This window comes from Condylura cristata, unplaced genomic scaffold (assembly GCF_000260355.1).
Source record: "Condylura cristata isolate star-nosed mole 26May11 unplaced genomic scaffold, ConCri1.0 scaffold00029, whole genome shotgun sequence".
In the NCBI taxonomy this organism is placed as follows: Eukaryota; Metazoa; Chordata; class Mammalia; order Eulipotyphla; family Talpidae; genus Condylura; species Condylura cristata.
In genome coordinates, this window is record NW_004567130.1 from 20463242 (window position 1) to 20475959 (window position 12718).

General features: G+C 47.0%; 2 protein-coding genes across 2 annotated transcripts; both read left to right on the forward strand.

Annotated features, from left to right (window-relative positions):
* The first annotated feature begins 1660 nt into the window (after window positions 1-1660).
* LOC101622601 (zinc finger protein 33B) lies at window positions 1661-6301 on the forward strand. Its single transcript, XM_012730891.1, has 3 exons — window positions 1661-1829; window positions 2053-2148; window positions 3915-6301. Exons 1-3 carry the CDS (start codon window positions 1685-1687, stop codon window positions 5984-5986), a joined length of 2313 nt encoding a protein of 770 aa, XP_012586345.1. The 5' UTR covers window positions 1661-1684; the 3' UTR covers window positions 5987-6301.
* A 4494-nt stretch (window positions 6302-10795) lies between these two features.
* On the forward strand, window positions 10796-11504 carry LOC101623056 (immunoglobulin iota chain-like). The gene is made up of 2 exons (XM_004690743.2): window positions 10796-10841; window positions 10926-11504. Exons 1-2 carry the CDS (start codon window positions 10796-10798, stop codon window positions 11498-11500), a joined length of 621 nt encoding a protein of 206 aa, XP_004690800.1. The 3' UTR covers window positions 11501-11504.
* Window positions 11505-12718: the final 1214 nt, after the last annotated feature.

Genomic DNA, 12718 nt, shown 5'->3' on the forward strand with positions numbered 1-12718 from the left:
CCCCGCTCTGTCTCTGGTGAATCCTCTCACCCTCCACATCTCTGGCCTGTACCCCAGTTCTGTATGAATAAATAAATAAATCTTTAAAAAAAAATGTTGCATAACAGACATCTTATCTTGGTTCTTGTTTTAAGTCGAACACTCCCTATTTCACTGTTACAAGGTATTTGCTGGAAGTATTTGTTTAAAAAAAAAACAAAAACTTTTTATCGTATCCAGGAAATTCTTCTGTTTCTAGTTTGCCAAGAATTTCTTCTCCTTTTTTTCTGTATCTACTGAGATGACCATATCTTTATCTGAGTCTTAAAACATCTTCATTCTGAATTAGCATTCCCACTGCTTAGAACATTTACTCATGGTTTTTATGCCCTATTTTCTGTTAGTCGCTAAAGCAGCATTTCCCCTCGGCTTTCATGCCTGATTATTTTTTCTGTCTCAGCTCTCTGAGAGACGTCTGCGTCATGCGGATGGCTTCAAACACCAGCAATTGTCAGTTCCTGCCAAGCTGTTTTCATTGTAGCCCTCCAGTACACACAAAATCTGTCAGTTAAAATCCAGCACTCAGCCTGTTTTCTCTTAAATGTCTGACTGAGTGACTAGTGCCTGTATGGTTCTGCGCGCATGGGGACTGGGGGCCCCCTCTGCACTGACATGCCACCGAGCACAATCACCATGGCTGCCTCCTTTGTCAGGGCCCTGCTTACACCCCCAGGTCCTACTGCCATAGTTATCTCTAAGTGCTGGTATTTTGTCTTCTCATTCTTCTTTCCTTTTTCAGGAGATCTGGTTCTGTATATAGAAAATTAAAACCTGTTCACATAATGTCAGTATATACACATATTTTTTTATTTCCCGTGTCTCTGTAATACTGATCCCTGAAGTAGAGCCAGGCAATATCAATGGTACCAGAAACTGCCCAATCAGTGACCTTCTCCTGTGTGTCCTATACACATTTCAAGTACAGTAATTTCAAAATCCCTTCTAGTTATTGGCACTGAACTGAGGGTTAGCATCTAGAACATGTGTGCAATAAAATGTGAGGAAGTCTTTCTACATTTTTAAGTCTAAATAAAAATAAAATTAATAAAAATGTTTATTTCTGTTTATACATTGAAACTCATATATATTTTACACATAGTGCTTAAAGATGTTCTCTGCGGCGGAAGGCAATCACATACTTGACAGGCTCCGCCGGGCTTCCTCTGGGGCCCCCTCCCAGCACCTGCGTGGCTCCTCACACACCGCCTCCCCCTTACTAGCTGTCTTCCTGTGCTGTGAGCAGCTCCCTGACTTGCTCCTGCCATGTCCCTGTGTGCATGACAGCACAGTGCTACTCTTCGGCTGCTCTTTGCCAAAAAAATAAAAGAATTTCACTTCTCATTTAAGTTGGCTGTCTTGTGTGAACTTTCACTGTTGCACTTGTAACATTACCAGATTATATTCTTGAATACTAGAAAACTTGTTAATCTTAGTTTTTCCAAGAACTAGAATGGTTCTAATACAGTGTAGGGACATAACTTTTCACATGAGGACTATCATACTGTTCCTAACGTGGTTTCTCATACTCCAAGCATAAAGTAAAACAAATATTCTTTAAGCCATTTCGATGATCATTATATAACAGTCACTTTAGAAATGAGTTTCCATCTGTCTTTTACCATGTCATCTAATTCTGAACATTCAGATGGAACAGAAATCCCAGGGATCAGTATCATTTAAGGATGTGACCGTGGGCTTCACCCAGGAGGAGTGGCAGCACCTCGACCCAGCTCAGCGGTCCCTGTACAGAGACGTGACGTTGGAGAACTACAGCAACCTCGTTTCACTGGGTGAGTTCTGCTCACAATGCCCTTCTGCGTAATGTTTAATATTTAAGATTGGAATTCAGGACTCTTTTTTTTTTACTTGTGAGCACTGGATAGATACTTGTACTTATCTCTCCATTGAAATGTTAATTTCATCTTCACTGAAATTTCATCAGAAATTTCCACTTTCAAAGACCCTGCAGTCTAGACCATGTGGTCCAAGTCCTAAATTGTTTCATGTTGACAGGGTATTGCATTACCAAACCAGAGGTGATACTCAGACTGGAACAAGGAGAGGAACCATGGATATTGGAGGAAGAATTCCCAAGTCAGAACTTTCCAAGTGAGTTAATATGTACTACATAGATAAACATCAGGGGATTTATCATTGTCTTGTGGGTAATCCGCAGGTTGGTCATCTGGAAGTGTCTTTTCAAGAATACATCTTTAAAGATGCCTTGGAATTCACTGAGAATACTGATTTTTGAAACTTCACTTGATCTCTTTACCTGCATTCCTGCTGTTATCAGATATTCTTTAATATACTTTTGACTCAGATAATTTTTGAGTACCTTTTGTGTGCCAATTATTTTCTCATAGCCTAGAGTACTGTAGTGAAAAGAATAATATCTCTTAATGAATTTACATAATGCTGCTATGAATTTATACTTAATGCATTTATATAATGAATGCTAATGAACATATACAAGTAATGAGCACAGCAGTAAAAAGAATGATTTTACTGCTAATATAACGGTAAGGTAGTCATGTAATACCAGTCAAAACCACAGTGAGATGTTACTTCATACCTGCCAGAATGAGCAGCATCAAGAAGATGTAACAGGAATTGGCAAGAATGTGAAGGAAAGGGAACTTTTGCACACTGTTGTTGAGAATATGCATCAATGTAGCCACTATGGAAAACAATATAAAGGTTACTCAAAAAAAGAACAGTAAACCTCCCTTATGATCCATCAATTCTCCTGGGAAGATAGGATATTGTGCCATTACCTGCATTACCGAGTCTATTGCTTCATTATTCACAGTAGCCAAATGGAAAAATAACTTAACACACAAACACACGTTGAAATTTTATTCAGCGATCAGAAAAGACATTGCCATTTGCAGAAACAGGGACTAAACCGTCAGCTCATCATACTATGAGTAAGTCAGGCAGAAGAAACAGGTGCTGTATGGTCTCATCTATCTGTGGAACCTGACAAAAGTCAAACTTATCATAATAATGAAATGGTTGCTAAGGAATGGGGTTAAAGTAGAAAAGGACAGATGTTGTTTTAAGAGTACAAACTTGCAACAGGTAGCATCTATGCCTCAGAGATCTAATGCACAGTATAGAGAATATAAACAACATATGTTATGTATTATGGTTATAATACTTGTTAAATATCAGAAGTTTAGTTATCCCAGCCCCTAAAGTGAAAGAAAAATTATGTAACATGATAGAGGCAGTAACTATTCCCTACAAGGGCAACGACACTACATGTGTCTGAACTAACATCTTTAAATTTACATAATGTTATATGTCAGATATATTTTAATGAAGAAACTGCTCAGACAAGCATATACTCATGTATGTTAAATGTCAAAGAAATTAAAGAATTACATTGGGTGAGTGTTCCACTTTAAGAAGAATAGACAGAAGGAACCTGAAGGAGATTCCCCATTAGAATGATAAATCTCAGAGTACCAGAGGAAAATTGATTGAACTGAAAGGAGAATTAATCTTCAGTTATATTTGGGAGCTTTTTTGGCTTCATGCTCAGCAGTTAATAGAGCTGTCACACAAAAAAATCAACAAGAGAGATAGAAGGCCTGAAGAACCCATCAACTAAAAGGTTTGAAGTAGCTTTCATAGACTACCACCCCAAATAGTAGGATATGTATTCTTTTCACTTGATTATGGAGTATCCAGAAAGATAGACCATATCTGGGGCATAAATAAGCCCCAGTAGACTGAACAGAATAGAAATTATGCAGCGTATGTTCTCTGTCCAGGAGGAAATAGCTGTAATACAGGGCATTATTAAGTTGCACCCAGGAGGAATATGCTAATACCTCTATGGCAAGATTAATTTTTCTTATTTTCAGAAGTCTGGAAAACTAATCACATGAAAGAGAGAAGCCAGGAAAATCAGCCTAACCATATGTGGGGAGTTATATACTTCAATGAGAAAATGCTGACTAAAGAACAAGGTAATGGAAAGCCACTTAACTTGGACACGGATTCTTTTCCTTCCAGAAAAATAGTTTCCCACTGTGATTCATGGGGAGTGAATTTGAACTGTATTTCAGAATTGATTATCAATAAGAAAAACAATTTAGGAAAAAAGACTGATACATTTGAGAACTGTGAAAATACGCTGCTCCGTCTTAAGCACGAGAAAATTCATAGTAGAATGAAAAGTGAAATTTTTAAAAATGGGCAAATTTTCATTCATAATGAGGACCCAATTCAGTATAAGAAGACTCAAACTTTAGAGCAAACTCTTGAATATAACATGTATCAGGAATCCTTCTTTGGAAAAGCAATATTCAGCACACACAAGAGAACAGTCACAGAAGGGAATGACTTTAAATTTAATGAATGTGGGAGAACTTTCTGTGATAACTCCTTGTTTCATCAAATTCCCTCAAAGGAATATCACTATGAATTCAGTGATGGTGGAAAATCCATCTGTGTAAAGTCTACCCTTTTGAAACATCACGGGGCACATGTGAACCAGCATGAATGTAATGAAAGTGGGAGTAACTTTACGAGGAAGATCCACCTCTCAAAACATCAGAAAACTCATAAAGGAGAAAAACACTTTGAATGTAATCAATGTGGGAAAGCTTTTTGGGAGAAGTCACATCTCACTCGACATCAGAGAATACACACAGGAGAAAAACGCTTTCAGTGTAATGAATGTGGAAAAACTTTCTGGGATAAGTCAAACCTCATTAAACATCAGCGATCACACACAGGGGAGAAACCCTATAAATGTAATGAATGTGGGAAAGCCTTTAGCCACAAATCAGCTCTCACATTACACCAGAGAACACATACCGGGGAGAAACCTTATCAGTGTAATGCATGTGGAAAAACTTTTTACCAAAAATCAGACCTCACTAAACATCAGAGAACACACACAGGGTTGAAACCCTATGAATGTTATGAGTGTGGGAAATCCTTCTGTATGAATTCACACCTGATAGTACATCAGAGAACTCATACAGGTGAAAAACCCTTCGAATGTGTCGAGTGTAGGAAATCTTTTTGTCAGAAGTCACATCTTACACAGCATCAGAGAACTCATATAGGGGATAAACCCTATGAATGTAATGCATGTGGAAAAACTTTCTACCACAAGTCAGTACTCACCAGGCATCAGATAATTCACACAGGGTTGAAACCTTATGAATGTTACGAATGTGGGAAAACCTTCTGCTTGAAGTCTGACCTCACAGTACATCAGAGAACTCACACAGGGGAGAAACCCTTTGCGTGTCCTGAATGTGGGAAATTCTTCAGCCATAAGTCCACACTCTCTCAACATTACAGAACACATACAGGGGAAAAACCTTATGAATGTCATGAGTGTGGGAAAATATTCTATAATAAATCATACTTAACTAAACATAATAGAACACATACAGGGGAGAAACCCTATGAATGCAATAAATGTGGAAAAACCTTCTGCCAAAAGTCACAGCTCACTCAGCACCAGAGAATTCACATTGGTGAGAAACCCTATGAATGTAATGAATGTGGAAAGGCTTTCTGCCACAAGTCAGCTCTCATTGTACACCAGAGAACTCATACAGAAGAAAAACCCTATAAATGTAATGAATGTGGAAAATCTTTCTGCGTGAAATCAGGACTTATTTTACATCAGAGAAAACACACAGGGGAGAAACCCTATGAATGTAATGAATGTGGGAAATCCTTCAGTCACAAGTCATCCCTTACAGTGCATCACAGGGCTCACACAGGAGAGAAATCTTGTCAGTGTAATGAGTGTGGAAAATTTTTTTACCGTAAATCAGACCTTGCTAAACATCAGCGATCACACACTGGGGAGAAACCCTATGAATGTAATATCTGTGGAAAAACTTTCTCACAGAAGTCAAACCTCATTGTGCATCAGAGAACACATACAGGGGGGAAATCTGTATTTTAATCATTTTTGATTAAAATGAATAGAAATATGGAGCCACAATTCAGTATCCATTATACCTCAAAGAACTTATACTGTGGAGATGTCTTTTTAACATTCTGAACCTTTATCTACAAACAGGCCTTATTTTACTACAAGACAATGACACAGGGCCCTCCATGGTGGCACAATGGGTTAAAGTGAAGCACTGTGAAGCTGTCAGCCACTGCAGCATGAGTTCAATCCCCAGCCAGAGAGTGAACCACATAGGGGGCAGACTTCTCTTGAAACACCCACTGCTCCCCTCAGCAGTGTATTTCAGTCGGTCAGTGTGTTGTGCTCCCCACTCTATCTCTGGTAAATCCATACATCTGGCCTGTACCCCAGTTCTTGTATGCATAAATAAATAAATCTTAAAAAAAAAAAAAAGATACAGGAAAACCTACAGACTGCCACAAGAAGTCAGTTGTGTCAAGAAGTAGCATCCTATTAACTGAATGTCAGGTAGCTAATTTGACTATGTAAGACCTCAAGGGTTTTTTGATTATGTACAAGTTTTTAGCAAAAATGCAAACTAGGTTACATCAGAATATACGTTGAGATATTAGTCAATTTGAGACATAGCTTGATTTACCAAAAAAAAAAAAAAAACCTACCATTACAAGTTGCTTTGGTTTTAATACTGTTAACTACATTTAGGAAACACAACAAACTGTAATTTGTAGTTGTGTTTTGTATAATACAAAGCTTTAAAAATTGCATAGCCACGTTTGATAGTACAGCCCAGCTGTCCCACATTCAGGTAAAGACACAACTGTGGAGACTAAAATAATCTGGTGGCCAGAGATTCAGGTGGATCATAGGATGAGTAGGGGATTACAGAGAAATGTTAGGACTGTGAAACTTCTGTAGAATTCTGGGGTAGTGAATACATGTTATTCCTTTGCCAGAAACCCTTGGAATATAAACACAAAGGGTAAATTATGCCTTTACTAGTCACTAAAAATGTATCGGTCATCAGTTACCACAAACGTCCCACATCAATGCAAGGGTCTGACGATAGAGGAGACTGAATGGGGCAGAAATAAAAGGATACAGAGGAGCTACCTGTACTTTCTGGTCAGTTGTTCTGTTGCCCCCTAAACTCTTAAAAAATAAAGTGTATGAAACCAACAAACAGCCCAGCCTGCGTGCATGTAGGCGAGCCAGTGAGGTGTCTCTCACATCCTCACAGTCACATCAGTCAGTGCCAGTCTTGCTATGGTGGTGGGGAGTGCATTTTTAGAAATTGCATATTGATAACATCCAAAACAACACTTTCAGTGATTAGTTTTTTGCTTTTCTGAGCCCTAGTAACTTGTAATTATCTTAAACTTCTTACGTCTGTGCATGACATCTTAAGTGCTGAGGTTTTTGTCAGTTAAGTCTCCGCACTGAAGGTATAATCACTAATAAACACTTGGTTGCTTTTATTGTCTTCAGAATACTTAAATCAGAGTAAATGTAGCCTGTCCAGATACTCATCTACAAAACTTTGAAACGTCACGCTCAGCTCCCTGTGAAGCCAGCATCAGGAGTAAGGAAAGGAAGGTAGCAAACTGTTGACAGTATAAACCACGTACATGAGCCCTGGGACACTTTATGTTGAAGGACATAGCGGAAATGTCCGACAGAAATAGAGCACTTGTCAAAGTACATTGCTTCTGGTAACGTTCACCTTACCGAAGCTACTGATTTCTCGTAAGTCAATAAATCCTAAGTCAGTAGACTTACTTATCTGTAAAATTCCCTTTTCACACCACTTCCTAGAAGCTTCCATCCTGGCTTGACTCTCTTTGTCCAAGACACAAGATGTGTGGTGCCATTAGAGTGTTCTGCCACATGCTCTGCAGTCGGTTACTAGTGTCTTACGTAGTACAGATGAGTGTCTATGCACTACTGTGTGAAATACAAGTATAAGGCCACTAGTTAGACGCTACTGACCAATATCCAGGAATCAGACCTTGGCTGTGACAGCAGTGGGTGCCCAACAGTGGCTATCAGGGACTTTGTGCAACAGGAGTGTTTCCATGGGAACAGAGTGGCTGTGGGGCCTGCACATGAGCTCAGTGAGGACCTGTCAGCCCCAAGAGCCTGAGCCTGGGGGCAGCTTCAGGGCTCCCAGAAAGGGGCTCAGCACCAGCCTCTCTGACTCAGCTGGGCTACCTGTGAGGGACCTCTGTTCTTCCCCGGGCTCTTCTAAAGGGTGAAGCAGACCCCCTCCACAGTGTGGGGTGTGAGTAAGTTTCAGCACCAGGGCTCAGGGAGGGGCTGGCAGTGCCTGGCTGAGCCCCATTTGCATGCCAACCCCCAATGGCCAAGAGTGGACAAGAAAAGGAGGCCTGGGCAGCCCAGCCGTGTGGCCCAGGGGCTGTGAGCACCATGGCCTGGACGCCTCTCCTCGCACTGCTGTCCCTCTGCACAGGTGCCTGGATACAGGAACCAGGGGATGGGCTCTCAGAAGATGCACGAGCCCCTGATAAATCATCTAGACCCCAGATCACCATCTCCCTGTCTCCCCTCCCAGGATCCTGGGCCCAGTCTATGCAGATGAAGCCACAGTCCATCTCTGGGGCCCTGGGCAGAGGGTCACCCCTGCGCTGGGAGCGGCTCAGCGTCGGAGACGGTCACTCTGCGCAGTGGTTCCAACAGCTCCCAGGAACAGCCCCCAAGCCCCTGATCCATGGTAATGACCAATGGCCCTTTGGGGCCCCTGGCCAGTTCTCGGGCTCCAAGTCCCTGACCATCGCGGGGTTCCAGCTGGGGACGAGGCTGACTCTGCCAGACCAGTGACAGTGCCCGCCCGCACTGCAGGCCTGCGGGGAAGGGAGGCGCAAACCCCTCTGTCCTCTGCGGGAGCAGGAGCCCTGAGCTGCTGTGGAGGCTGGGCGGGACCCAGCTGCTGCTCTCTATGGGGGCCCAGCTCGCTGACCCCTGGGGCAGTGCCCCCCACCACGTCTTAACTCCACCCCTTTCCCTGCCCTCTTCATGGAGACTCAGTTCCCAGGACCGCGGCCACCTGGGACAGTGGCGGTGACAGGTATGGAGCAGCAGAGGTTGCAGACAGCCACTGTCTGGACCCACCCAGCCTTTGTCCCTCTCTGGAGCAGGACAAGTCCTCCCTCGAGGCCGTTTCTGGGCCCCTGTCCCATGGGGGTGTCAGGGAGCCCAGCACCTGAGGGCCTCCTGCATGGAGCGAGAGCAAGTGGCGCTGAGGAGGTGCAGCCCAGGAGGCGCCAGGGAACCCTCCAGGCCCTGCCTCACGGAGTGTACAGCACGAGCAGCAGAGAAGGCCGCTCCAGGGCGCCCACTGTCCAACGCTCGGCGCGCGGGGCCAGCAGGGGGCAGTGCCAGCCGACGCCGGCCCGGGGATTGGCGCCCAGCTGCGGGGGCTCTGGCTTAGCAGCTGCCCGCGGCGTCCCCGGGCCTGACGGGCGCCTTCCTGCAGAGCCCAACCGAGCCCGCCAGAGCTCCCAACCCCAGGCGAGGGGCGGGCCCGACCCAGAGGCCGGAGGGAGCGCAGATGGGTGCAGCGCGAGACGGCCGCGTCCGTGGGGGCACCGTGCGGGTGTCCCGGCCTCAGCCGGACCGTCGTCGGGGCGTCTCCGCCAGGGCCGAGCCACCCTCCGCAGGTGACCGCCGGCGCTAGGAGAATCTTCTGGGCCAACGCTGGGTTCATACCTCCTCGGGAGGGGTCTGCTGGGGTCTCGCCGAATAACTCACCCGGTGACGGCCACAGGTGTGGGAGAAACAGGAGGGAGGCCGGGCGCCGTCAAAGAGCCGCGGCAGGTGGACAGATCCCAGCAGCCGCAGGGCGGGGCGCCCCTTGTCCTCTGCCCAGTAAGGTCTGCGGGGCATGCGGGGGCGCTGGCCTGTGCCCCGGAACGCGCCTGCCCCACCCCGGCGCCCTCCACGCCTGTCCCCGCCCGGTGTCCGGGGGCACCTGTTTGCACCCCACTCTGCTCCATGAGCCCCAGCACCCCTGCGCCCCGACCTCTGCTAGCTGGTGGCGCCACAACGCCGTCCTTTTGCTTTTAAGGTTTATTTATTCATGCACACAGAACTGGGGTCCAGGCCAGAGGTGCGGGGGAGGGCTCCCCAGAGGCAGAGTGGGGAGTAGCACAGGCAGAAGGGCTGAAACACTGCTGGCAAGGAGCAGCGGGGAGACTGGAGGGATCTGCCGCGCCCTGGGGTCCCTCCCTGGCCCGGCATCGAACTCGCGCTGCAGGGCCAGGACATCTCCACAGCGCTGCGCTTTACCTGTTGGCCCAAGGAGTACCCCACAAAACCATCTTTAACGCATCTTCTCCCGGATGAAACCTTACATGGTTACTCATCAAACCCCACGTGAGAGCGAGGAGTTGGCATAACCGCGCTCGCACTGGGGGCCACACTGGGCGAGAATGGGGTCGCAGCTTGCGGGTTGGGGGGGGCCATTCCCACAGCTGCCTCAACCTGCCACAGGGCTCTGGGCAGCTGCGCCGGCGCCAGCAGGGGGCGCTGCGGGGCGCCCGCGGGCCTCTGTCCCGCTCCAGGAGCCTGAGCCGGGCTCCCTGCAGGCGGCTCCCCAGGGACAGCAGGTGCTTCCTCCCAGGGCTCTCCCAAGGGGTGAAGCAAACTTCCCCCAAGAATGGGGTAAGCTGAACTGTGGTTCCAGGGCCCAGGGAGGGGCTGGCAGTGCCTGGCTGAGCCCCATTTGCATGCCAGCCCCCCGCCCCACCCCCCATGGCTGAGGGTGGGAAGAAAAGGAGGCCTGGGCGGCCCAGACGTGTGGACTCGGGGGCTGCGCACGCCATGGCCCGGACGCCTCTCCTCCTGGCGCTGCTGTCCCTCTGCACAGGTGGGCACATCTCAGAGGTCTGACCCGTCCCACTGACCACACAACTGCCTAGGACTGACCCTCACTTGTCGTGTCTGTGCGCAGGTTCCCTTTTGCAGCCTATGCTGACCCAGCCGCCCTCCCTATCTGTGGCTCCTGTGGCCACAGCCAGACTCACCTGCACCCTGAGAAGTGACATCAACGTTGGCAGCTATGGCATATTCTGGCTTCAGCAGCAGCCAGGGCGCCCTCCCCGGTACCTCCTGTACTACAAGTCAGACTCGGATAAGGGCCAGGGCGCCGGGGTCCCCAGCCGCTTCTCTGGGGCCAAAGACACCTCAGCCAATGCAGGGGTCCTGGTCATCTCGGGGCCACAGCCAGAGGACGAGGCTGACTACTACTGTGAGCTGTCCCACGGGGGTGCTTCTCACAGTGACACACCCAGAGGGAAAGTGGAGCAGAAACCTCAGCCTGCTCCGGGCCATGACCTTGGCTTTCCCTGGTCTCACATCACCTCAACACCCCCACTGTCCTTAGGGGCGCCTCCCCGCCCCAGTGTCTGTCCTCCCGGTTTTCCGAACTCTCGGGACACACGGAAACAACAGTGCCCGACACACGGAAACAACAGTGCCGTGATGTTACAGAAACTTTGCCTCGTTATCAATGTTTTAAAATTCTGAATAAAATGATCTGGTTTGTGGAGCTGTTTGGAGTTTCCTCAAATTGCTAAACATGGAGCTTCCCTATGACTCAGCAATCCCACGCCCAGGTATCTACCCAAAATACACCGAAACAGTGATTCAAAAAGACATCTGCACCCCCATGTTTACTGCTGCTTTATTCACAATGGGAAAGATATGGAAGCAGCCCAAATGCCCAAAGTGGATGACTGGATGAAAAAGATGTGCATATACACAATGGAATATTACTCAGCAACCAAAAAGATAAACACATGCCTTTTGCAGCAACATGGATGGAGCTGGAAGGGATCATGCTGATTGAAATAAAAGGGAAAATACCAGGTGGTTTCACTCGTCGGAGGAATATAACGGACCAGGGGAGAAACTAATGATAATGATGAATAGCTATAGACCAGAGACATTTTACAGGGGTGGAGGTGGGAATGGGATCAGAAACAGTGGGGGGAGGGGAATGCACTGGACTATGGTGATGGCACAGGGTGACTTGGTGATGGGAAACCCAAGGGGATTGCAACTGAGATGGGAAAATGCACAAAAATATGTAAAAATGAACTAATATAATATTTAAAAAATAGAAGTACCATGTCCATAACATATAAAAAAAGTTACAAACTTGATTTCACCCTGGGCATCAAAATATAAAGGAAAATCCTTCAAAGCTACTTATTATCACCATATTTAATGAGTAAGAAATATTAGCACCTGCAAAAAAAAAAAAAAAAAAGATCAGGTTTTTGGGTTTGCATGTTTTTCCCTTAAATAGGCCTCAGCTTCTCTAGCAGAAACTCCCGGTCTGGCCCAGGACCAGGAGGGTGGAGGGTCCCCACGAGAACCCCAAGGACCGCCCGCCCGCCCGCAGGCACTGACCTCCAGAGTGGGGTGGGACGGGGCTGCCCCCGGGGACGGGTGAGCTCCACTGAGCCTGCAGCTGCGGGGCTGCTGACGCCCCCTCCCCTGTCTTGGGGTCTTCGGGACTCACTGCTCTCACTTGAGGGTTTTGAGGGAAGCAAGTGTGTGTTGTGCTTTCTGAAGGGGAGTGCTGGGACCCGAGGGCGGGCTTCAGTGGCCATGGTAGGTGTAAAACTAGACACGTGGGCTTTGGGGGGCCCTTGGCCTTGTGGGCTTTGGGGGGCTCTTGGCCATGTGGGCTTTGGGGGGCCTTGGCCTTGTGGGCTTTGAGGGGCCCTTGGCCTTGTG

Bases quoted from the DNA above. Each gene is read 5' to 3' on its own strand.
- LOC101622601 (XM_012730891.1), top strand. From the start codon at position 1,685: ATGGAACAGAAATCCCAGGGATCAGTATCATTTAAGGATGTGACCGTG. The intron at 1,830-2,052 runs GTGAGTTCTGCT...TCATGTTGACAG, and splicing joins CAGCAACCTCGTTTCACTGG to GGTATTGCATTACCAAACCA. The intron at 2,149-3,914 runs GTGAGTTAATAT...TCTTATTTTCAG, and splicing joins CCCAAGTCAGAACTTTCCAA to AAGTCTGGAAAACTAATCAC.
- LOC101623056 (XM_004690743.2), top strand. From the start codon at position 10,796: ATGGCCCGGACGCCTCTCCTCCTGGCGCTGCTGTCCCTCTGCACAG. The intron at 10,842-10,925 runs GTGGGCACATCT...GTCTGTGCGCAG, and splicing joins GCTGCTGTCCCTCTGCACAG to GTTCCCTTTTGCAGCCTATG.